General features: G+C 48.6%; 2 protein-coding genes and 2 long non-coding RNA genes across 5 annotated transcripts; all 4 read right to left on the minus strand.

Moving 5' to 3' along the window:
• Positions 1-1,097: 1,097 nt before the first annotated feature.
• On the minus strand, positions 1,098-4,094 carry LOC123086836 (uncharacterized). The gene is made up of 9 exons (XR_006441143.1): positions 3,933-4,094; positions 3,583-3,809; positions 3,184-3,489; positions 2,797-3,103; positions 2,468-2,659; positions 2,257-2,355; positions 1,908-2,161; positions 1,687-1,762; positions 1,098-1,575 (listed from the first exon to the last, which is right to left on the minus strand). It is a non-coding gene; the product is annotated as an uncharacterized lncRNA (long non-coding RNA).
• An 868-nt stretch (positions 4,095-4,962) lies between these two features.
• LOC123086838 (uncharacterized) lies at positions 4,963-7,955 on the minus strand. Its single transcript, XR_006441144.1, has 8 exons — positions 7,759-7,955; positions 7,434-7,605; positions 6,399-7,289; positions 6,140-6,274; positions 5,969-6,053; positions 5,594-5,851; positions 5,146-5,489; positions 4,963-5,033 (listed from the first exon to the last, which is right to left on the minus strand). It is a non-coding gene; the product is annotated as an uncharacterized lncRNA (long non-coding RNA).
• Positions 7,956-8,612: 657 nt separating this feature from the next.
• LOC123086840 (uncharacterized) lies at positions 8,613-9,717 on the minus strand. The gene is made up of 3 exons (XM_044508658.1): positions 9,413-9,717; positions 9,224-9,310; positions 8,613-9,132 (listed from the first exon to the last, which is right to left on the minus strand). The coding sequence occupies exons 1-3, from the start codon at positions 9,629-9,631 to the stop codon at positions 8,884-8,886; spliced, it is 555 nt and encodes a 184-aa protein (XP_044364593.1). The 5' UTR covers positions 9,632-9,717; the 3' UTR covers positions 8,613-8,883.
• A 63-nt stretch (positions 9,718-9,780) lies between these two features.
• LOC123086839 (protein FAR1-RELATED SEQUENCE 5) lies at positions 9,781-13,963 on the minus strand. Of its 2 annotated transcripts, XM_044508656.1 has the most exons (7): positions 13,709-13,963; positions 13,344-13,598; positions 12,553-12,817; positions 11,743-12,433; positions 11,145-11,602; positions 10,752-11,039; positions 9,781-10,662 (listed from the first exon to the last, which is right to left on the minus strand). In XM_044508656.1, exons 4-7 carry the CDS (start codon positions 12,308-12,310, stop codon positions 10,000-10,002), a joined length of 1,977 nt encoding a protein of 658 aa, XP_044364591.1. In that variant the 5' UTR covers positions 12,311-12,433; positions 12,553-12,817; positions 13,344-13,598; positions 13,709-13,963; the 3' UTR covers positions 9,781-9,999. The 2 variants fall into 2 exon arrangements, with proteins under 2 accessions (XP_044364591.1, XP_044364592.1); XM_044508657.1 differs by lacking the exon at positions 12,553-12,817.
• Positions 13,964-23,056: the final 9,093 nt, after the last annotated feature.

Here is a 23,056-nt window from a genome sequence, read left to right on the forward strand (position 1 = left end):
TTGGGTCAAACCAGTCCGGTTAGAGGGGCAGCGGGTTGGGGGAACTGCTTCGTCCGAATTAATATGTATCTCCTGCTGATTTCGGTGTATCAGAACGCATCGTTTATCGCTTAGATGTTCGACTTGCTTTTTTACTCTGTTTTATGATCTATCGAGTATTGTAAACGCCACAGTAGACGTGTGAACCATGGTATTCGGCAGGTTTTCATCAAGAAATCTGTTTTAGGAATGTAGTATGAACCACTTGTTTGTAAGTCCTACCGAAACGGAAAATCGCTTTTCAATCGGAAATCGATCCCCTTTATCTACTGAAACTCATACTCACTAGGTTGTTTGGAATGTTCTTTTCTTATATGGACAACATTTTTTTACAAAATTATCCAACATAGTTGCCGAACCAAATCCCATTCGTCTACCAACTTAAGGATCCAATTTTCTCAAATCGGCGTTTGTAAGTTCGTGAAGCCAATCAATTTATGTGCAACAAGGTCCATATGACATCTACTCTTGAAACCAGCTTTGATACATGTTAGACGGGTTTGGGAAATAGCTTCACCCAAAGAAAACGGAAGTTCTGCTCAATCTATTTTTAGCTCCCTGTATCACGCCCCCTCACCCCATCCCACATATCCACAACTGTAAAATTTAAAGTTTTGACCGCTAAACCATGATTTTTTTATACCCCTCACCAAATATTCTAATATGACAACAATCAATTATGTAGCAACCGATCGTAGCATTCCCCAAATTGAGGATGCATTTCTAGCTGATAACTGTGTGACTTTGTCGCCTGAAAAGTTCAAAGTTCGAGCACATACATGTATTTCAAACGATGTATATTTTTACCAGGATGCATGGGTTCATAAATCTAGCAAACTCAACTACCCAAAGAATCTTCTTTCATTTGTAGTTTTTTTTTAAACTTATGTTTTTCTGCCTTCTAAACGTTCTGAGTATTTAATTTTTACTAACAATTTCTATTAGACTGCAATGGTAGTTGTACTGCAAGGGAACATGAGTATGGAAATCATGCTACTACCGCCATTCACTATGCTGAAGGAACTTTCCCCATCAACAAACAACATCAGGTAAATCGCTTTGTAAAACTGATCCACGTGCTTCGATTTTCAAAATCAAATACTAGTGAAGACCTATCAAATTTACTAATCGCGCCACAAGCAAAACGACTGACAGCGGCCATAAAGCGATAGTGATAAGTTTTCACTTGCCCATGACAACAGTCGTCCGCCCTGCTGTCAGACACTAGCTTATTGGTCTTAAGGTCATACTTAGGGGTTACATCGCTGATAAAAACTAGTATGTTTCGCCTTAGTGGATTTTCGAGCGATCCAAAATGAAACCTTAGTCCTTCAGTTGCGCAACTATTAGTACCACGAGGATAAACAAAAGATAAGCGGAGCCTAGAGTCGGTCTCCCCAGGGACCTGCTTGCATGCTCATCTTCAGGCCATCAATCTATGATCATGTCGTATGCGAACTCTGGAACGTCTCCCTTGTTCCCCTTCATGGTCACAATTTCATAGGCTAGCTTTGCACGCAAACCATCAATCTGGTCCTGCATGGCGACACCGGAACCAACTAGGTGTTACAATCTCTTTTGTAGACTTCTCACAACAAAATTCATGCTATCTTAAAATATGGTCCTATATTTGTCAGGTTTACCAACCTAGCTTTGTGTTGAACGGAGGTACAACCCGGTGAAGTCAGTGTAGTAGTGTGTGATGTACACTCCGCTGTCTTCCCTGTCAGAAACAAACTGTACTTATTAACATCATAATTTTTTATCTTTGCTCACTACATTTGACCCATATGTGGTGCTACTGAATTTAAGGCACGATTTTGTGTGTTCTCGGGAACGGAATGTTATGGGTTTTATGTGACACGCACCTGCTGCACGGTTCATGCTGCGCCACCAATGGGTAGAGGAATTTCCAACCCTCTGTTTCAACCAACCCGTTGCCGAAATAGTTGTTGAATAGAGAGCAGAACCTTCGCTGGAACTTCTTTGCATGGCTCTCGTGTTTAATTTTCATCTCATCCATGACATCGGTCTCAGTTGGGTCAAGCACCATCACTGTCTTTTCATCCTTGTCCAGAAGGTACATTGCCCAGCAGTCCATAAATTCAACTGGGAACCAGAACTGTCATTGTTCACATCATGAGAATAAAAACTCCAGGTTAGTCACAGGAAGCGACACATTTTTTTTACTTGCAATAACTCTCAGAATAAATTTACCTTCTTCAGCCAATCAATCCTATATCCAATTACTTCTGAATTCATCATAGTTTCTATGTAATCCTAGTCTGTGTCACCGTCATCCCTGCAAACCTCTTCCTGAAAATATAAATGCCACACACAACATGCGTTATTCCCCATCAACAAGCAAAACAATCAGTGCTGCTAACATTAATTTTTTGTCCATATTTTCGAATATGTTGTGACTTACAACGAAGCGTGGGTCGAACAGCCCCCTGAACCTGTCGAGCCACTTGACGTATATTCCATTATCCTTTTCACGTAGCATGTGTTGAATACACCTCCAAACATTCATGGTCACCTCCCCCCTGGCATCAACTCATCTCTGATGTCTTGTCCTGATGCAACCGCCAAAATTGGATGGAAGTGCTTAACCCATTTCCTGCAAAAGCCCCGGTAGTTAGTATAGTTTTTTTGGGAAATTCTAAACTGTTATTTTTCTTCTTAACTTTCTTTCTCATCCATGTTTTTTTGTAAACAAAAGGAATAAACGATGAATTGCATCCGTTTTTCGCTTACTTCTTTAAAATTCCACCCTCACAGGCAGTCATGTTAGCATTGAACCTTGAAATTGCTTCAGGAGAGGGATGGGAATGGTTCAACCCAATTGACGGCGGGTACTTATCCCCCCAATCCCTCCTTGAAGATGTTTTCTCACCTACCACACCAGTCCCTGCTGCTTCATTTTGTCTCTTGCTGCCGTGTGTCACAGTGTGCTTAATCCCACATTTTTTCAGGTAAGCGAGGACAACTTGTTGGGAGTTAGTTAGTGAGCCAGTCCCGTTTAAAGCAAAACCATGTGCACGAGCTTCACCGTCGGCGCCATCTGTAGAACACATATTTTGCTCAATGGGTAGAAAAGGTTTACCAAGATATACAGTTGTACATACAATCATGTTGAAGTACCTGCTTCGTCACGCCGGAAATAAGGACCAGGATTGCAGTATGTTTGCACATCTAGCACAGATGGACGAGCCGTCTTTTTTCTCGTTCCATTTTGCTCAACCACCACATCTGCAGCTTAACCGACTTGCTCCACTGCTGCACACATTTCTACTGTATCGATCACGTCTGCAGGTACTGTGTTTGTTTTACCATTTTTGGCAGCATCACAGGCATGAAGATACGTGATAACTGCTTGATGTAAGCGTGCGGCTGACCCATCATTCACAGCTTGTAGTCCATGTCTACGAGGTTCACCATCATCCGAATCTACAGGACACATCCATATGATGTTCGGTTCAACTCATGAGAAACAAAAGCAAAAGTGTTTGAATCAAGCTATCTTTGGCGTGTTGTTGTTACCTCCGTTGTCATGTTTGAAGGAAGGACCAGGCCGACATGTTGGAGGAACATCTAATCCATGTGGACGGGCTCTTTGGCGCTGCCTGGAACGCTGCTCTCCCATTGCTGCTGGCCCTCCCGGTGCATCTGGAACACCGTGCCAACCCGGCAATATAGGGCCGCTGATGGGGGGGGGGGGTCTTCATCGTCAGCATCTCCTGCCCTTGCGCTACCAACCACCAGTATTACTGATTGACACGGAGTAACAAGGTTAGTTTTAAACATCTGCTGAGTTGTTTCGATGTATTATTTGCTTTTTTAATTCAACATGTAGTCATGTACGGATATTTTGCTAAAATTCAGAAGTAAACCTCCTATCCATGCGATCCACCGGACGCATGTGTTCAGGGCGGCTAGCAAATCATTTAAGTTATTCAATCCCGGCATAGTTGTTTCTCCATTCAATGCTTCAGCTTCGCCCATGTAGTTGACTGGGACTTGCGATGCTACTACCAGAAATTCATCATCCAATTCTGCAAAACACAGATTTTTTTTCAGGATCATTGTTAACAAATATTATTTCATAATAACCTTGGAGGATTGTCTTAGTACGACCATACCTGTCAACTCATCGTCTTCAGCAGAATAGTCAGTACCCACCATGATGCACCCCCAAAGAACTCATCATCTAGATCTGAAACACCGGAAATATAGTTTGACATTAGATCAGACTGACTTTTTTGTTTTTCTTGGGAATGGCTGCAGCATTTTAGTAAGGCAGCAATTTGTACCCTCGTTATGACGCAAGCAGTCCTGTTCCCTGCCGACCATACGCTCACCGTTGGTGGCGAGTGGAGACATGTTTGCAGCCGCCTGTTGGCTTGCATTCAGTAGCTCCCTCCAGTTATTGTCCCTAACTTCGCCGTCAGTTTGGATATCCCCTGCAGCTTCACCTCCTTTTTCCTGTTGGTCATCTTGGCCTTCCCTCTCTAGTTCTGCCCAGTGTATCTGTTCGTGATTGTTACCATTGGATCGGCTGTTGCCATATGCATGATTGTCCGCTCCAGCATCTGCATAGTCACAATTGGAAATATTAAACAAAACAAACACTGTTACTACAGAGTAAGAATGCTAAATATGCAAACACCAACGCTGGTGATTGGTCTTCTTTATTTTTACCTTCGGTGTCTCCGTCAGCTCCAACATTTGAAAGAAGTCTTCTAGCTTGATCAAATATGCCTGCCATCAAATTTCCCCTACTATGTTACTTATCACTCCCAAAACAAGATAGCCTTTTTTTGTGTTGCATGACAAACCTTCAAAAACTTCTGGATTATCCATAGCTTGCTCCACAACAGCAAGTGCAGCTGCAGATAACGTTCTTAGACACTCATGTCTCTCCTCGTCAACAATCACTGCATCATCTTTACAAGTTCCTTCCCTATCTGGGAAAGTTCCATGGATTTGCGCATCTATTACACACATGAATAATTTTCAGAATCGTACCAATTCCTTATTTGTAGTGCAACCCGTGACGCTACCACAAATGAAATTTACTTTGTTCAAGAATGTCATTATACTCACATTCTAGGTCTGCTTTTCCCTGGGCCTCAAGTTTTGTCAGCTCTGCTCTCAGGCTCTCTCCCCTGCTACGTAGCATAGATGGATCTCTAGCAGTTCCCCTTGCTGCACTCCCCCCAGCGTCTTGATCACCAATTCTAGGCTGCAGACATGCCCGCATCCGGTTCATTCTGCGCGGCCCTGCATGGCAACAGCATCATGTTGAAGCTCCATATCACAATTTCTTCTCGGTTTTGATAATGGTTAATGCAATTTTGTTTGTCAATAATTGCGTGTAACACGGGCATTCCAGACATCATTGCTGATTCTTAAGCTGGCATTGGGATTTGGTGGATCAATGTTTTCTCCTGCAGCGACATTTAAAAAAACATTAGTTAGTCACCGTGCCCTCGTTCTTTTATTATTAGCAGTGTGTGATATCGGTTCGAATGGTAAGTGCTACGATGTGAACCTCTTATGTCAGCTCGTTCCAACCTTCTGCCTAGTCGCACACTAGGGTCAATTGGTTCCTCATCACTGTCGCTGCTTGAGCTTTCTGAACTCTCTTCTGCGGCCCATTTACCTTTAGCAGTTGTGCGTTCCCTATGCTTCTCATCGTCCTCGCATTCAACCCTGGGATCCTCATCGCCTACATCTATGGAACAGTCCATGGCAGCCTGTTGGTTTGCTGCAATGATATCCTAAACTACCCGTGGCGCTTCCAGTTGATCTGTTTCCAACCCGAAAACAGAGCATTGTTTCAGTAAGATAGGATAAACTATTCTGATATCTTCACAAGCACTTTCTTATTTTTCAATGGAAATCACTAACGCTCGTTTCTATTTACCTGGATGTCGCAGGATCCCACTAGGCTCGCCCACCACCCCGTGCCACACATCATCTAGCGGGTTGAACTCATCATAAGACTTGGTCTGCACACGTCAAGCAACGAAATTTTTATGTGTTAGTTCACATTTTGCATGGACAGAAAGCACATTCATTTATTAACATGTCTTACATTAAAAACAGAGGGGTATTCCCTTGTGAGATATATCAGCCTCATGTATATCTCCCCGGTGTAAACGCTTATGCGGGGGACGGTGTGCGGCTCCACGTTATCTGCACCGAAGTTCATCTAGTCGAAGAACCATGGCTGCAAGTGTTCAATCAAGAAAACAAGGAAGTGGCCGAACGTGTTAGAGATTCAGTTTTCTTTTCTTTTTCACATGATGATTCAATGCATACATGTTGTAAATTACTATCTCGAGAGCACTTACAATGAGTGCCAAATGGCTGCCGCCAACAATCAGAGTTCTCACACCGGCCGCCAAATCTTTTTGTAGTTTCTTCGCAGCTGCTCTGATGATCTCAAATGTCCATTCTGCTAGATCATACTCACCAGTCCCCTCAGCGCAGAGCACACAAGCAAACATCTCCTAAGGTATCGACGTGTACGACTGCTTAGGACCAACACATGTACCAGCCGCTAACAGTGAGAAAGCCATCTCAAAAGCTCTTTCTCTATAACAGAGATCTCCTAAAGCGATCATTCTGTTGATAGCGTTGCTTACGGCTCGAATTGTCAAACCCCCATCCCTGGCATGCTTCTTAGTCTCTATTCCTAGGATTGTTCTAATATGGAGTGCCAAATTTTGCCTACGTTTTGGAGGCAACTTTATCATACTGACTTGGCGGCCACTGTTACTCAGACCCAATGTTCTAACAATGGATCTTGGAGTGAAATATCTATGCTGGCCATCAGGGAAAGTGAATCTCATGTCTTGCCACCTAAATCTACTAAGCAGCCATGCATAGAACCTTCTATCGGCCTCCCCCGTCCATGCAGCAGTCAACAAGCTGGCCATGCCGGTTCTATGCACTATTGGGTAGCGAGTCAACCCTAGTCGGAGGACATGCTGACAGCTCCAAGTACACCTTACAACTCTACCATGAAGTACTGTCGATTCGGCTAGCAGGCCCGGCGGCACAAATGGTATTACTTGACCGGCATGGTGTGGATACCCATGAACCAACACAAGTGTACGCCGAGATACACGCCGTCTCGATGACCTTTGGTTGTTGTCATTGACCAGCTCTCCCCTCCTTTTCCTTGTAGCATCGTTGGGCGACTCTCAAACGGCAACAGCTCCTCCCTGCAAGATTTGTTTCTGAACGACCACACCAGTCAGGCTTAATCCGTCGCACTAAAACATTGCAAATCTAGAACACGGCAGAAAGATTCGAATCGAATCCCGACGGTCGCGGCGAAGATGAGTTTTGCGGATAAGATGAACTGCTGCATATCAGCTTACTGAGGCATTGGGGGTGGCTGCAGAAGTGCCCTCGCCTCCAGCACGCGCTCCATCGATGGATCCTTCGCTAGGTCCGACGGATCTTGGCTTTTTCTTCTTTCCATCGCCATCACCTTCCCCACATGGGAGATTCCTCTTGCATGGACGATCCGGCGGTTCCATGCTCAATGCCCTACCCAAGGAATCATGGATTAGGAGTTAGAAAAGGGCAGCACCACCAACCAATGGAAAATCAACCTCAAAAGTGCAGCCCAAAGAAAAGAGAAAAGTGCAGCTCAGAAAGCAATGTTGCCACTTATTCTGCTGCCGAACCGGGGAACCTCACCTTGAGCACTATCTGCAGGGGCGCAGATGATCTCGTCGTCGTCTCAACACTCGGACGCCAGATCTAGTTCTTCCTCAACAGTGGTTATGGGGGATGGAGCAGTGCAGGAGGAGGAAGTGAAGCAGCTGGGATGGAGAAAGTAGTACTTTAGCCGCTGGCCCGGGTAGCCTTTTTGTAAATGAGGCAACGAGCTGTCTCTCACCCCCCCTTGCCACAGTGAGAGGTCAAATCATCTTTACTACTAGCTGCCCACGCCGCCCAAAAATGTCTAAAGCAGCATTTTTTTGCCATGTATACTACGAATTTTTCTGCAATCGATGGTCGTGGTTGCCGCGTTTTGGAGTGGTGCACGGTTCGCCATGGGATGAATTTAGCATACCACACCGTGGACGTAGCTTGCCTCCTGGGATCATGACCCCGTTGCAAAATATCACCTGTCACGGAGTGTATATGCTCACTTTTTTAAAATTTATTCAGGTTGTTTACTACGTGGTCCATCTGAACCCGGTTTCTAAAATTGCCCACCTGCGCAAGCTGCCCATAGTGGACGGACACAGGAGATGTACACATGTCCTTTTTTCCCGAACCAGACCGGTACTAGCTGAAATGCTCCCCGGTCGGAACAGTTCATTCACTGTTTCAGTCCGGTCAATGCCAAGGGGAAGGAATAAACGGGAGCAGCGGTCCTCCCTCTTGCTGCCAACATCCACCCACCCACGCATTTATTATGTTTTTTTGCATTTCACGAGATATCTCTCCCACTCACACCACGAGGCAAATCGGACCAACTAATTTTATATCATGGGTTCTCTACCCGCTGCCCGTTTCGGTCCCTTTTCCAATTATATTTATTGACCGGCAAGAACACACGCAGCTTCACGACAAGGAGAAATAAGTCAGGCAAAAAATATAGATCGGCCCCATACCATGCCCTATCCCCCGTACTCCCAGCACATGACCCGTGGAGTTCAACATTACTGACGGATAATGAGTGAACACGAAACGGGAAACTACATTCTACATTCAATGATGAACCTAGTGGAACGCCTGCTACGAACTAAATCACCGTCATCTCTTTACCAGACTAATCAAGTAGCACTTGTCCTCAAGCTACGTTTTCTACTCTCAAATACGATGGCGTTTCGGCGGCATGCTGATGATGTCTTCTTCATCTTCAGTGTCTACAACATGGCCTCCACAAACGACTCTAGATTCGTCGTCGACGGCAGAGCTACCAGTGCTTCGAGGAGAGTCAGGAGCAGCAGTTGGATCGTAATCGCCAAACCCTTCTTTCAAGGGTTCTTGCCCCACCATGGCATCCAAACCATGAACGAGAGGCTGCTCGTAAAACGCATCGTCTTGGACGACCTCCCCCTAAAGAGAACCGAGACATAACTGTATAAGAATGGATTGATGTAAGGTTCAGTTGTTTACGCGACAGTTTTGTACAGTTTGAAATCCTGACCTCTCCATTCCCGAGCTCCAAATCATCTGGCTGGTGTTTCGTGCTCCAGGCGGTAGATACGGACTCCGCCGGCGATGGAGATGAAGGCTGCAACATGTAGTTTCTTGCTCCCTTCAGAAATTGATGTGCGGCTGAAGCATATGCATAGATTACAAAACAATTTTTCAGAAAAAGATCTGAGGAACTCACAGGAGTAATCAGGTGGAGGAACGCATTATGCCCCTCGCCTCTGGTTGTGCCACTACTCCTCGATTCAGCGACTGAGCCTCCCATCGGATGCAGGCGGGCGATTTGAAATTTTTCGAACTGCACTGTGGGAAGTGGTGTGTCTGAAGTGTACCACCTCAGCCTTGGCCTCCTATTTATACCGTGCCATCTGCCAGCTCCAAGGGCGCCCTTTCCCTGCATACGGTACCTTTTTTGAATTTTGAATTGGTTGCTACGGCCATAGATACCACAGGCTAACGTTGCGACTTTGCCGTCGAGAGGCAAACAAGTCGTAAGCCTATCCAGGCCACCATTTATGTCGCCATCCACTGTAAGCAAAAATGTATCCGTATGACACAGACGACCAACTAAGCAACTTATTATTAATGTTACAGCCAGTAGCAATTTCAGTTTTCTAACTTTAGCACATTAGTAAACAAGTTTCCCGGACGATAAGCACAGAAAACCTCAGCAGAGCGGTATACAAGGGTTCAACACTAATCGTGTGCGTCCCACTCTACCATAGTTTACAAGCCATCTCGAAAAACACATAAGCGTAGAAACCTATATCAATTCTTTGCAAACCCTAGTGGTCTCGTGCACGTCGTTCGTCGGTGCCCTTCTATTCCGCAGTTTTTGCATTTACCAGGCTTCCGTGGCTTTTTCGGCATATCCCCTCTCTCTGGGCATGTCGTTTTCTTGTGCCCTTCGCACCGACATATGCTGCAGAACCTTGTTCTCTTACTCAGTCCTTCATACGGCGCCTTCTCCCTGTTGTTCGTAGGCCTGCCAGGACCTCGACGCTTCTCTGGAGCTGTGAGGCACTGCATGGCATTCGTGCTGAATGAATTTCCGGCACTTGCGCAATGGTCGGCCTCTCGTTCAGCATTTTCTTGCTCGCCATTGGCAGATATCCTGACATCAGTCATTGGAATCACGCGATCCTCAAAAGCCAGTCCATCACGTTTCTCTGGCAAAGGCGCTGCACTCTGAATCACCGAATCAAGTGCAGCGTTGACATGCTCGTAGCACGCTGCACTTGCGTCACCCATCCGCACGACTTCCATGGCTTTGAAGTATAGTGTCGCATGCCTACAAGTGAATGACATGTTCTGTGAATTGTCTCTCTGGTACTGGACTAGGTGACCTGGTATTATGTCTCTTGCATCCTTTGTCCACCGTTTTACGACGTGGCATTTAGGGATTTCTTCTACATGCAGAATTTCCATAACCTGCACGAGAAAAAACCACTAGCTAGTCAGGGTTTTTTCAGTTACTGGATTTTTTATATTAAACGCTACGTGTTTTCTGGCTCTTTTACCCGCAATGCATGGCTGCACAGCATCCCTGTGTGCTCAAACTGGCCGCACTCGCAAGTGAATTTTGATTCGTCCTCATTAATGGTAACCTCATATTCAACTCTGCTCCACTTCTCTCTTTTCGCCGCATTGTTGTGAGTGGTGATGTACTTCCTCTTCTTTTCCACCTTAGTAACATTGTATGATGTTGCTTCGATAAGTAGTCGTCCAAATTCCTCAAACATGCTCCTTGTATAAACCTTGCTGGCATGACGCTCTATAGCAAGGTTAGTACGTCTGACAGCACCGCCCTGCAATGAAAACACAGCAGTATACATAAGAATCTCATCCACTAAGTCCCCAGACGACACAACGACCCAAGATCAGCATATTGTGTACGGCATGAAGCTACTTACAATCATAGTCCTCTTCTCCTCATAGCTTTCGTCCCGTTCTCGATCAAACTGCAGTTTCATGTATTGTCGGACGAAAACATGCATTGGGCTGGCTGGTGGCATGTATGATTTCAGCATGTGGATTGCGCTCTCGCTTCTTTGGGTGCTTGTCATTTTTGCACAGAAAACACCCCGGAAATATGGTTTCGCCCATTTCTTTCTGGTTTCATAAATTTGGGTCATATAGTTATGATTCCTCAAATTGTACTTGTCGAGGAGAGCTTGCCAGGCTGATTCAAACTCTTCTTCAGTTAGCATGTGGTTCACAACTTTGTGAAATTCAGCCTGGAAGTCACTCTTCTTGGTGTATAGTGGTCCTAGTGTTTCCTTCGCCTTTTTTAGGACATGCCATTTGCACCAACGATGTACTGTATCAGGATAAGTTTTCTTGATTACAACCTCCATGGCTCTGCATTGATCTGTGAACAAAATAAGAAGATTTGAATCAGACATATCAACTGCACAATTATGAGTTGGTGAATGTCATTTTTTTCTGTCAACACAATGTCCTAGGTTACAAGGATCAGGACAAATAAGATTCGCACCACGCCCACAATACCTGTGAGTATTGTCTTCGGCGCTGGCCCGCCCATCATCCGTACAAATTCTTCGAACACCCATTCGAAGCTCTCTTCTTGTTCGTCGCGCATCAAAACCCCTGCCAGTATGATGCTCTGGTAATGGTTGTTAACTCCGACAAATAGCCCAAATGGCATGTCGTACAGGTTGGTCCTGTAAGTCGTGTCGAATGTAACTACATCACCAAAGAATTTGTATTGCATCCGGCTGCTGCCATTAGCCCACATGAGGTTTCTGATTTTGCTATCTTTCTCTTCCAACACTACATACGTAAATCCTGGATCGTTCGCCTGGATGTCAGCAAAGGCTTGAAGTGTTTTTCGGACATCGTCCTCAGCTTGCTCATGGCTAATCTTCCCACAAATGTTTCTCAACGTCCTTTTTGTGAAAGGTACCTTCTCGACTGACCCAAAGAAGCTCCCAATAATGCTGTAAACCTTACCAAGGTTAACATTGTTCTCCCTTAGTTGCTTAATCAGATCCTTGGTGTATACATAAATGTGCTTATGAGAAGGCCAGTGCACCTTCTCTCCCATTGTCAAAGACATCGAATGGTTGTGACTCGCTCGATGCTCTGTTATGTACCAGCTGTTGTCCGATGCACACAGCAGCCTGATCAAAGCAGGGCACTCACATCTGCAGGACCTACTATTTTCGGATTCAGGTTTCCCCTACACACCACAAAGGAAGACATGTCAACAGTCAGCAGTGCACCATGTCCCAGACGAAATCTTGCTCACACACACTAGTATCTAAAATTTTCTTTGCTGGAATCAAATTACGAACTCACCGAGCAACCACAAACAATTTCCTACATGGTTTTAGTTCGCTCGGCGTTGAGTCTGCTCTTTCCATATCTTATTCCGAAACCGACTTCCCAAGAATATAGGTTGTAGAAGTCATATGCCTCGCCTAGCGAATCGAAACTGAGCCCCAGTTCAGGCCTAACGACACTCTTGTCAGGCTGCTCTGCATATTTGCGTATAGAAATCTCTAGAGCACTCATCCTTGAGGGGCACGGGACTCGGTCGGGCGGCGCGCTTCCTAGGCGTAGCCTGAATTTTGACCAAAAGTAAACGTTAACAGTATCCACTCAATCCAAATTTTCAACTGAGATGCGACGCTTCATCTACCTAGTTCTCCATTCTCATTATTATTTCATTTCCATATCGCACATCGGCAAAAAAGAATATACACAAACAGAAGTATGGTTCAATGATATGCCAATTGACGCGGTTTTCACTGATTTCATATTATCACCATAATAGGAAGACATCTCTGTTGTCAACTTCCATTTTCCTAACATGGCTATCTGAATTATTTTTTGTCATTGCCAACAATATTGCAACGCCATCAGGTGTATTTTACATTCTACAAACCAGTTGCAAAAATAGCTGCTCCTTCAATTCAGGTTATTTTTCAAGAGGTATTGCTCAATCGACCAACAGTGATCATGACATCATTCAGAACCTATTTGGTTGTTTTCTATCTCAGTCTATACGTTTCGCACATACATGTGATGCTCATGAGAACTCATCTGTTCAATGACAAAGACCAAGGGAGGAGATCACGTGCTCTTACCTTTTTGTCCACCCGGGGGCTTGCGGATTCACCCTATCAGTTGACTGGGCAGACCTCGTCAGAGATTCAGCACGGGGACGACGTTCACCATGTGGTCGGTCTGCACCTACGCCCTCATCGTCCACCCGAGCTAGCCCAGATTCCCCATTGGCCTCAACACGATCTTCAGTTGCTTCCCCATTCTGCAGCAGATACAGGAGCGGCACTAGATCTGGGTGCTCAAGGCTGTCCGCAAATTCTTCCCTTGCGGGAAATCTGCGCGAGGAAAGTCGATTAGCCGGCAATAGAGGTCAGATTCGTATGCAGTGCAGGCCGAGAAAAATTAAAAGGATAACCAAAAATGCAGAGATCTGCCCGGAAATTACCTATCCACCGCGTCGAGCAGGAACTCCATTCCCTCCGCCTCCATAGTTCGGTATCCTGCCTTGCAAACGCACCGACCGCCGACCAGGAACTCCGCCCGGCACCGCCCGGCAGCAGTAGCGCATTCAAGTCGCTCGCACTCTAGGTTACGCCGCCGGTCACGGCTCTTCCAGAACGAGCTGGGGAAGGGGATGGACAAATCTTTTTTTTGTTGTTGCCCGTGCGCACGGGTCGTTACCCTTGGACCGGCACGACGGCGCAGAATCCGCCCACCGTCCAGGACCCATTATCTGAACCAAGGCCCAGGCTAGAAAAGGTACCTTCCTGGACCACGGGCTAGATGGAAACCCAACGTGCTGATCCACGGCCCAGACCGAGCAGTCGCGCCGTCCGTCCGTCTGCGTCGCCCCGACCCCACGTATTGCACACTGTTCCCTACTGTATTTCCGAGATTCCCTATTTATGCGACGCTCGTATCTGACAGCACAGCAGGTTTTGTTCACATCCCAAGGCAGATATCGACGACTCAGATTATGGGTGCAGCTGAGCTCGAGCTCCAAAACGCCCCTCTCCTTATTCTAGCCTATTTAGTTTCTGATTGCTCACTTTCTTATTTGTGGGCTGAGTTAGGAGTTTACATAGATTAAAGGTATGGTGGAACTGTACATGCCACAGCCAAAATATGGAACTGTCCTCTCGTGCCCGCCATGTCGTTGTTCTATTACACAACTAATGACATCGGCCTCTCAAGCTGCTCACGGTCGCGGGGATAAACTGACTTGTAGCAAAGAGCTAGCCACTGAAGATTAGTTCGTGCATGGGAGAATCATGATCCAGAAGCAACGGTAGACAATACAAAGTACAGAAAACATTTCCAAAGAGATAGCAGAATACCAATGTGTGTAGAGAGTATTTACATGAGCATAGAAGAATGCAAAAATATTCGTGGCATGTCGTGGTATTCTCACGGGGGACTTGCGAGTCGACAGATGCCACAAGGGCTTAGTGTGAGGGTAAGACTGCTGCTGATAGGACCGGGAGCGGGTATGTGTGACACCCCAAAATTTTGGCCTTGTTTTAATGGATTAAAATTTTGTCAGGAATTAAAACTTTGGATTTCTGAGCTCCATTTTATTTTCTTTCCCTGTTTTGATGAGTTTTTCCCAAAGAGAAAATTCCTTTTTAAATATGTTTTTGGACTTGTTTAACCTCTCAAGAAAAACTTTCCTTCTATCAGTGTAACTAATTAACTAATTTAATTGCTTGATCTTTACTTTCTTGAAAATAGTTTTTCAAGGTTAAATGGCCATAATTGAACTACAACCATTTGATAGATTCACTTAAAATTTCCACAAAAATTTGGAGATGTCATGTGATGTTTTTAAATCACTGTTGTGCAGCAATATATTTAATTCATGTAATATTTTGAGCCCTACACTCAATCTTTCTTCTCTGGTCTAGAGTGCATTTTGCACTGCAACCCATTAATATATTTCTTTAAAACTTCTACCAAAATTAGGGGAGGTCAGTAGGAGCATATTATTCCACTTCGTGCAAAAATCCAGGGTTGTTCTTTGAAAATTTTGAGTGAATCAACCTCATCTTCAGTCTGGACCAACTTGATGGTTTGTACAGCAACCACCATTTTACTTGCTCTTTAACCCTTGATTATTTCTCCTACTGGTAGTCCCCCTTGTTAAACCCTTAAGTCCAGGAGCATGCACCTTTTGGATCATTTTTGGTTCATGAAATAATGCTATTTATTTCCTGTCCAGAATTGAAGTTTTGCAAAACTTGCACTAGCAAGTTTCTGCTTTTGGCCAAATAACCTCACCACTCTCTCTTGCATCTAAAGAGACTTCCATATGGAGTTTTTGACCACTCCAAGACTTGCCTAAGTGCCCTTGGCATTTTGTCAAACACCTGGAGTGCATGATCTGTTTTGACATGAGTTGTGGCATTGCACTGTGAGCTTGCACCTCTGACCAAACCAGCTTGTCCACTGATCCCCTTGCGAGCCCAAACCTAGACCTGCTAACTCCCAGCCTCAACCAAGCGCTCTGGAGTGCCATGGCATTTCGCCGAGCATCTGGTGTGCGTGCGCTGGGCGCGCCCAGAGCGCGCATATTGCAGCCGCACACACAAGCCGCCGCGTCGCGCCCCTGTCTTCGCCCACACTGCAGAACCTTGCCACGCACTCCCTTTCTCACCGCTACGCACCAAGCCGCCCCTCGCCACGCCCGGCAAGCCAAGAGCTAGCCGCCGCCGCTGCCCGACAGCCTCTGCCCATGTAGGCGCTGCCAAAGCCACGCCACGTTGCCCTGCAAGCTACAGAGAGGCGGTTCGCCGGAGAGCTTATCCGGCCGCCGCGGAACCGACCTCGACGAGCTATAAAAGGAGGCCCCCGAGCCTCCCCGAGTACACAGTAAGCCTTAGAATGCTCCCCTAGTCCTCCCATGGCAGCCAATCGACCCGGGGGAGGTCTTCTTCCCCACCTCCGGCAACTGCAGCCGCCACCACTGCCCCCGCCAATTCGGCACCACCAGGGCCTCCCAATCTCTGTTCTCTCCACCAAGAGCCCCCTCATCCTCCCGTAAACCATACCCCCTACTTGATTTTGATGGAGGACCACCGTAGCCCCAAAACCACTCTGCTCCCGAAGCTCTCCGTCCGCCGCGAAGCTCACCGCCGACGACCCCGTCCACTCCCGAGACCGTAGCACCCACCGGCGGGACCGCCTCGACCCCCTGAACCCGTGGATGACTTTGGTTTCTCGAACGGAGCCGCCAATCACCGGCGGTGATCGCCGGAGTCCCGCCTCCGCTCGGGACAGAGAAAGAGGAGGGAGAAGACTGGTCAAACCTGACCAGTGGGCCCTCTGGACCCACTGTCAGCGACCCCGTGTCTGTCCACGTGGTTAAGTGGAGGCGTAAAGCCTCAAGTACGCCTCCTCTGCACCGAAAGCGTATTTCTATCTGAAACGTTTTCTTTTCTGTTTTATTTTAAAAACAGATTTGACCAAATCTTTGACTGCCTATAGCTTTTTAAATATAAGTCCAAATGAGTTGATTCTTTTTCCTACCTTCCTCAAATTTGGTCTAGTTTATTTTAAGATTTATTTGAAAAAATTTCAAACAACTTTTTTGTACTGTTTTTGAAATGTGTGTTAATTCAAATATATTTTTAAATAGGATTTTGGGGAGAGAGAAGAAACTTTCAAAAGTTTTGGAGAGCACCTCACCCCTCCACTACATTGAAGGCAAGCATTCTGAATCCCGGCATAATATTTTTGGTGTGATCGTGGATACATTATAACACCACTGCATTTCGAAGGACTCGTTATTTCATGTGGTGTGATCATATGCATGAGTGCATATTAGTGATTTCCAGGCTGTTGGAAATGAACACACTTGTGATAATAATCACCCTCATGTGCCTTGCATGCATACCGGCAGGAACCCGGGAAAACCTATGCCTTGGGTAGGCATGAGTTTGTCGTCGGTCTCCGTCGGGACGGTTATGTCTGGTATGGCATGGTAAGGTGATATGAGCGGTGACTCTGTTGGTTGAAATATATTCGTTTTACTAATCATGCAGGGAATACTTAAACCTCCTGAGTCGACCGTAGATCGAGTCTTGTTCCAGTAACCCCCATACTTGTTTCGTACTACCACTCGTCTCTACAGCAAGTAGAGTACGGTTCAGTAAGTTGTCAACCTCTTTCTAGCACACACCGTACAGAGAGGCCATGGTGGAAGGTACCAGTTGTAGCTGGTAGGCAAGCCACCTGGCCCGGGGGCATGGGTGTTTCTGGTTGGGACCGAGAGGGGAGGCCACCCCTTAGAGCGCGCGATATAAATTTGATCCCATGCTACGCGAGGTTGTAGCCTCCCCACTTAGAGTTTGCTTAACAGGTGTCGTGGGTGATTCCAGACACATGTGAGATAAGCTGGTGTGTGCAAGTTAGGTGTGTTTTCAACAAAAAGACCGTAGACGGAATTAGTCCCGATGGACTAAAGAAATCCGTTATTCGTGGGTAAAGAGTACACCCTCTGCAGAGAATAAACCTATTCGAATAGCCGTGTCCATGGTTAAGGATTACAGTCTGGGATGGGTCAGGTGTCGGTCTTAGTGTCGGTCTTCGGAGGTGAAACGGTTAACCAGAAATGGAATTACTACTCGTGACTTGTGATAACTATGATTATTATTATTGTTGACTAACCCGTGATATTATTGTTATTATCGAGTATCTCTGGGATGGTTCTACCTCCAGGATATTCACTATGATTGTTTCTTTTAAAAGCCCTTTATGTGGTGTCGCTCAGACGCCCGACTGTGGCATTTCTTTTAAAATCCCTTTATGTGGTGTCGCTCAGATGCCCGACTGTGGCATTTCTTTTAAAGCCCTTTATGTGGTGTCGCTCAGACGCCCGACTGCGGCATTTCTTTTAAAGCCCTTTATGTGGTGTCGCTTAGACGCCCGACTGAGGCATTTCTTTTAAAGCCCTTTATGTGGTGTCGCTCAGACGCCTGACTGTGGCATTTCTTTTAAAAGCCTTTATGTGGTGTCGCTCAGACGCCCGACTGTGACATTTCTTTTAAAGCCCTTTATGTGGTGTCGCTCAGACACCCGACTGAGGCATTTCTTTTAAAGCCCTTTATGTGGTGTCGCTCAGACGCCCGACTGTGGCATTTCTTTTAAAAGCCCTTTATGTGGTGTCGCTCAGACGCCCGACTGTGACATTTCTTTTAAAGCCCTTTATGTGGTGTCGCTCAGACGCCCGACTGTGGCATTTCTTTTAAAGCCCTTTGTGCGGTGTCGCTCAGACGCCCGACTGTGGCATTGCTTGTTATTTGTTTCATAAATTTTAATACTACCATGTTATTGCATTTTTATAAATAACTTGCTTGCACGCATCAGAGTTTTATTTATCGTTTGTGACTGACGTCATGAGTATAAAATATTTTTAGCACATCATTGTTATATTATACATGTGTTCATAATGTTTGCGAGTACATTCAAAATACTCACTGGCTTGTCCCTGGCTATTGTCTTGGCCAGATTTTCTTGCTCGGAGAGGAGTGACGCGATGCCAGCCCCGGAACCCACACAATGGAGATAGCAGCCTCGCGAAGATAGGAGTTAACCTGGTCAGCTGTTCCCGTGGGAAATGGAGTCCCATAGACACTGATGTTTCACAAACCGCTTCCGCCATCAACCACTAGAAACCATTTGTTGTACTCATAGGCCAGAATGGTCTTGTACTACATATGTTGTATTCTGCTTGGAATTTCTGTATCCAGTTGGAGCCTCATCAGCTAACAGTAATCCTGGGGCTGATGAGCACGACGGTCTTTTCTGGAAATTTATTACCCGGAAAAACCGGTCGTGGCAGTATGCGAGTAACACGCGCTAGTTTACCCAGGTTCGGGGCTCTCCGGAGAGATAACACCCCTACTCCTGCATGTCTGAGTATATCTGGTATATCTGTACAAAGTGCTCCTGGAGTTGTATTTGAGATCAGTGCCAAGTGCATCTGACTTGGTATATGCATATGGGCACAAGTGTATGCTTGGTCGTGGATGAATGGATGAATGGATGTATGTGTGAGCTAGCTAGCTATCTTGCTAGCTAGCATGCATGCGATGAGAGGGTGACTCCCCTGGATGGATGGATAGATGGATAGCTAGTTAGCTTGCTAGCCTGTGTGAGGCCTTGTGGCCATGGCCCGATGGCTTGCTCCCCTGGATCACTTTATATACTAGTGCCCAGGGGACAAGTTACACTATTGATGGTACTGCACACTGTTGATGGTGATGGATGAATAGTGTATGTCAATGCAGCAATAGTGGCCAGGTATGGCCACGGTGTGGCTGTCTTTTCGATGTCTTGTCGGTGTCTTATCGATGTCGAGTCGGGCTGCAGTCGGCAGCCGGCTGGTTGGCGCAGTCGGCAGCTGGCTGGGCAGAGCAGTCCGCAGCCGGCCGGGCAGAGCAGTCGGACGGGGAGCCGGCGGAAGCGGCCGGGCAGTCGGACTGAGGGGCTTTGCTAGCCCCGATGTCTTGAAATATCGTCTCACTGTCTTCGGGGTATTCGTGTCCAATTACTCCGACAGTAGCCCCCAAGCCTTCAGACAACTTGGCAAAGTTGGGCGGAGGTTTTTTTGGCGAGTGTTCATGGAAATGATCATGAAAAAGACAAAGTTAGTCCACGCAAATATATCAGATGTTTGCTTTTAGCATTGCAAGTTTTATGCGGAGGGTGCCGACTCGGTTTCGTCCGAGCCGCCTTCAATCTTTTTCATGTTCCCTCCGCTTTTTGGATTGTGCTCTTGCTCGCCGGACAGCCGCTCTGCGGTCTGTGGCTGAGAGTGGGCCGTGAAGCGGAGTGTACAGTATTTAGAATCTGGGAGCAGATTTAACAGAGCAAATACTCATAAAGGAAACGGTCGGGTCGCTCGAAGTGTTTTTCTTCCCGGACGTTTTTCGTGTGGGTGGCCTCCAGCGTTCACCCTTGCTAGCCGGACAGCCGCTCTGCGGTCTGTGACTAAGAGTGAGCCTTTGGTACCGCGCATGGTACTAAGTCGTCTGTGAAAAAAGCGGAGATAGTTCCCCGAGCATCGCTCGGGGTTATCCGTGCTTGCGTAGTGCAAAAATATGAGGGTGAAGGGCTCACATTGATTTGTGTGTAGTCACGATCGTCGAAGACAGTCGGCGCGGCTCGGCGCTCGCGGAGTGCGTCGGCGCACCCGCCGGGTGTAGCCTTCGAGCCCCCGGGTGCTCGAAGGGGGGGTCCCGGCCGGTCAGGTTCGACCAGCCAGGCGGCGAGGCGTCTTACAACGCCCTTTTTCTTCTTTTTCTCTTCTGCCGGCTGCTGGCAACCGGACAAAACTCTTCTCTTGTCTGCAATCTTCGCGAGGGCGCGCCAGCGCACCCGCTGGGTGTAGCCCCCGAGATTCGGCCCGACTGCTGAGTAGTCGGGCCGGATCTCTCGGCAAGTACTTTGTCTTCTTCTTCACAGGGGCGCGTCAGCGCACCCGCTGGGTGTAGCCCCCGAGATCTGGGCCGACTGATGAGCAGTCGGGCCGGATCTTCCGGCAACTACTTTGTCTTCTTTGTTGAAGTTGATTCTTTTTTTTCTGTTTGTACGGGTGTGGGCTCAACCAGACGGACATTTCTTTTTCATCTGACTGGACAGCCGGATTCCGACTCAGCAGCCGGACTCTTTGTAGCCGGCAGGCGGCCAACACCTTCTTTACAGCAGGTGGTCGGACACACATCTGGCAGTTAGGCACAATTTTTAAGCCTGATATGGGCAGTCGGACGCACATCTGGCAGTCGGACGCCAATTCTAGCTGGCCGCGTGCAGTCGAACGCACATCTCTCTCCTTTCTCTCTCTTTCTTTTTTTTACACATCCGGCCTGACCAGCCGGGTTCTTTTTCTTTTTCCAGCCAGCATATCTTACTTTTCTTTCTGTCACAGCGCGGGGCAGCCGGCCTGGGAGAGCTAAGACCGGAGCTGCGGGGACCGGCAAGCCAGCGGCCGACCATGGGCGGCCCGGGAGCACGGGCGGGGCCAGAGGTAGGCGCCGGCCGGACGCCGCAGCCCGGGCGCGCGCGGAGCCGGCAAGCGTCCGGGTTGCCGGGTTGGCGGGAGGAGCCGGCAAGCGGCCGGGTCGCCGGGGAAGCCGGCGCGGACGAAGTCGGCAGGCCGGGTTGCGGGGAAGCCGGCAGGTCGGGTTGCAGGGAATCCGGCGCAGGCGAAGCCGGCACGCCGGGTTGCGGGGAATCATACGCGGGCGAAGCCGGCACACCGGGTTGCGGGGAATCCGGCGCGGGCGAAGCTGGCACGCCGGGTTACGGGGAATCCGGCGCGGGCGTGCAGCTGTAGGCGCAGTTTGGGCCAACGAAGCCGGCCGTGGGGCAGGGCCGGGCGTCGCAGGCGGAGGCGCCGCGGGACGATGCAGGGACGCGGCGGAGCGGGCACGCAGGAGGTGGAGCCGATGCGCGCGGGACAAAGCGGAGTAGGTGACGCAGAGGGCGGACTGCAAGGCGCTGGGCCGGAGCGGGCGGAGCCACGTGCGTGCGTGGAGGATGGAGCAGCGCGGCGCGGCCGCTGACAACGGGGCAAGCTGCGGCCGAGCTACAGTGGAGGGGGGGCGGCGCTGCTGGCCGCGGGCTCGGCCGAGGAGGCGCGGGCGGAGGAGGCAGTGAGCGCGGCGCCAGGCTCGGTAGGAAGAGCTGGACGGATGGGGCGCGGCCACGATGGCCGGAGCAGCGCAGGAGGGAGCTCGGACAGGCGGGCGTGGATGGAGACGAGCAGCGAGATGGGGCGGCAGGAGGATAAGAACGCCATGGACTGCAGCAGCACGATGAGGCGGAGAGCGAGAAGGGAGCTCAGGGCCATGGCGTTGAGGTAGCCACGACCATGGTGGTGGAGCAGCGTATGGGCAGCCGGGGGAAAAGCAGCCCAGAGATGAGCAAGGGAGGCCGAACGCGGGCGGAGCCACGCGCTGGGGTGGAGCTGCGCCACGAGGCCGAGGGCGGCCGCGAAGACTCGGTAGGGCGGAGTGCGGCGGCCGGACATGCACAAGAGCGGGCAGCATGGAAGCGGTAGCAGCGGGCGGAGGCCGGACGCAGGTGATAGCAACAAACGACGCGTTGACTGGGTAGCATACGGGCAGTGCCCAGGTAGTGTATGAGCAGTGTGCAAGCGTTATCTGGCTTGCATATAGCTACAGTTTGACCATTGTTGACTAGCATCTAGCTAGCTTGTAGATGGTATGGAGTGGAAAATGCATGCTTCGGCGGAGCAAGGCACAACGCGGAGGGGAGCAGACGTGAGCGGCATGTGGACCGACACGGCCGACCAAAGCAAGGCCCCGCGTGCGGCGCGCGCAAACGGACCGCCGGCGTTGCGGTGGTGATGACGAAGACGCACCACCCCTCACGAACGCGCCGAGGGCGTGCTGATGTCGAGCCCTCGACCGGCGCCGGAGAGGTGGCAACGTCGCGGTGATGATGAAGATGGCGACGCCGGCAGCAAGGACGCGCCGCCCCTCGCGGCCGCTCCGGCGGCGTGTCGATGTCGAGCCCCCGAGCGCTACCGGAGAGACGAAGGCGACGTCGTGGCGGAGATGACAAAGATGGTCCCGCCCGGACTGCGAAACCAGCAGCAGCGCGGTAGCATAGTACCGCACCACGGTGGGCGCCAACTGTCGTGGTATTCTCATGGGGGGCTTGCGAGTCGACAGATGCCACAAGGGCTTAGTGTGAGGGTAAGACTGCCGCTGATAGGACCGGGAGCGGGTATGCGAGTAGCACACGCTAGTTTACCCAGGTTCGGGGC

The sequence above is a fragment of the Triticum aestivum genome, chromosome 4A (assembly GCF_018294505.1).
Source record: "Triticum aestivum cultivar Chinese Spring chromosome 4A, IWGSC CS RefSeq v2.1, whole genome shotgun sequence".
Taxonomy (NCBI): Eukaryota; Viridiplantae; Streptophyta; class Magnoliopsida; order Poales; family Poaceae; genus Triticum; species Triticum aestivum.

Bases quoted from the DNA above. Each gene is read 5' to 3' on its own strand.
- LOC123086840 (XM_044508658.1), bottom strand. From the start codon at position 9,631: ATGCAGGGAAAGGGCGCCCTTGGAGCTGGCAGATGGCACGGTATAAAT. The intron at 9,311-9,412 runs GTGAGTTCCTCA...TACATGTTGCAG, and splicing joins TCCTCCACCTGATTACTCCT to CCTTCATCTCCATCGCCGGC. The intron at 9,133-9,223 runs GTCAGGATTTCA...GGTTCTCTTTAG, and splicing joins TGGAGCTCGGGAATGGAGAG to GGGGAGGTCGTCCAAGACGA.
- LOC123086839 (XM_044508657.1), bottom strand. From the start codon at position 12,310: ATGTCTTTGACAATGGGAGAGAAGGTGCACTGGCCTTCTCATAAGCAC. The intron at 11,603-11,742 runs GTATTGTGGGCG...TTTTGTTCACAG, and splicing joins GCCGAAGACAATACTCACAG to ATCAATGCAGAGCCATGGAG. The intron at 11,040-11,144 runs GTAAGTAGCTTC...TTTTCATTGCAG, and splicing joins AGGAGAAGAGGACTATGATT to GGCGGTGCTGTCAGACGTAC.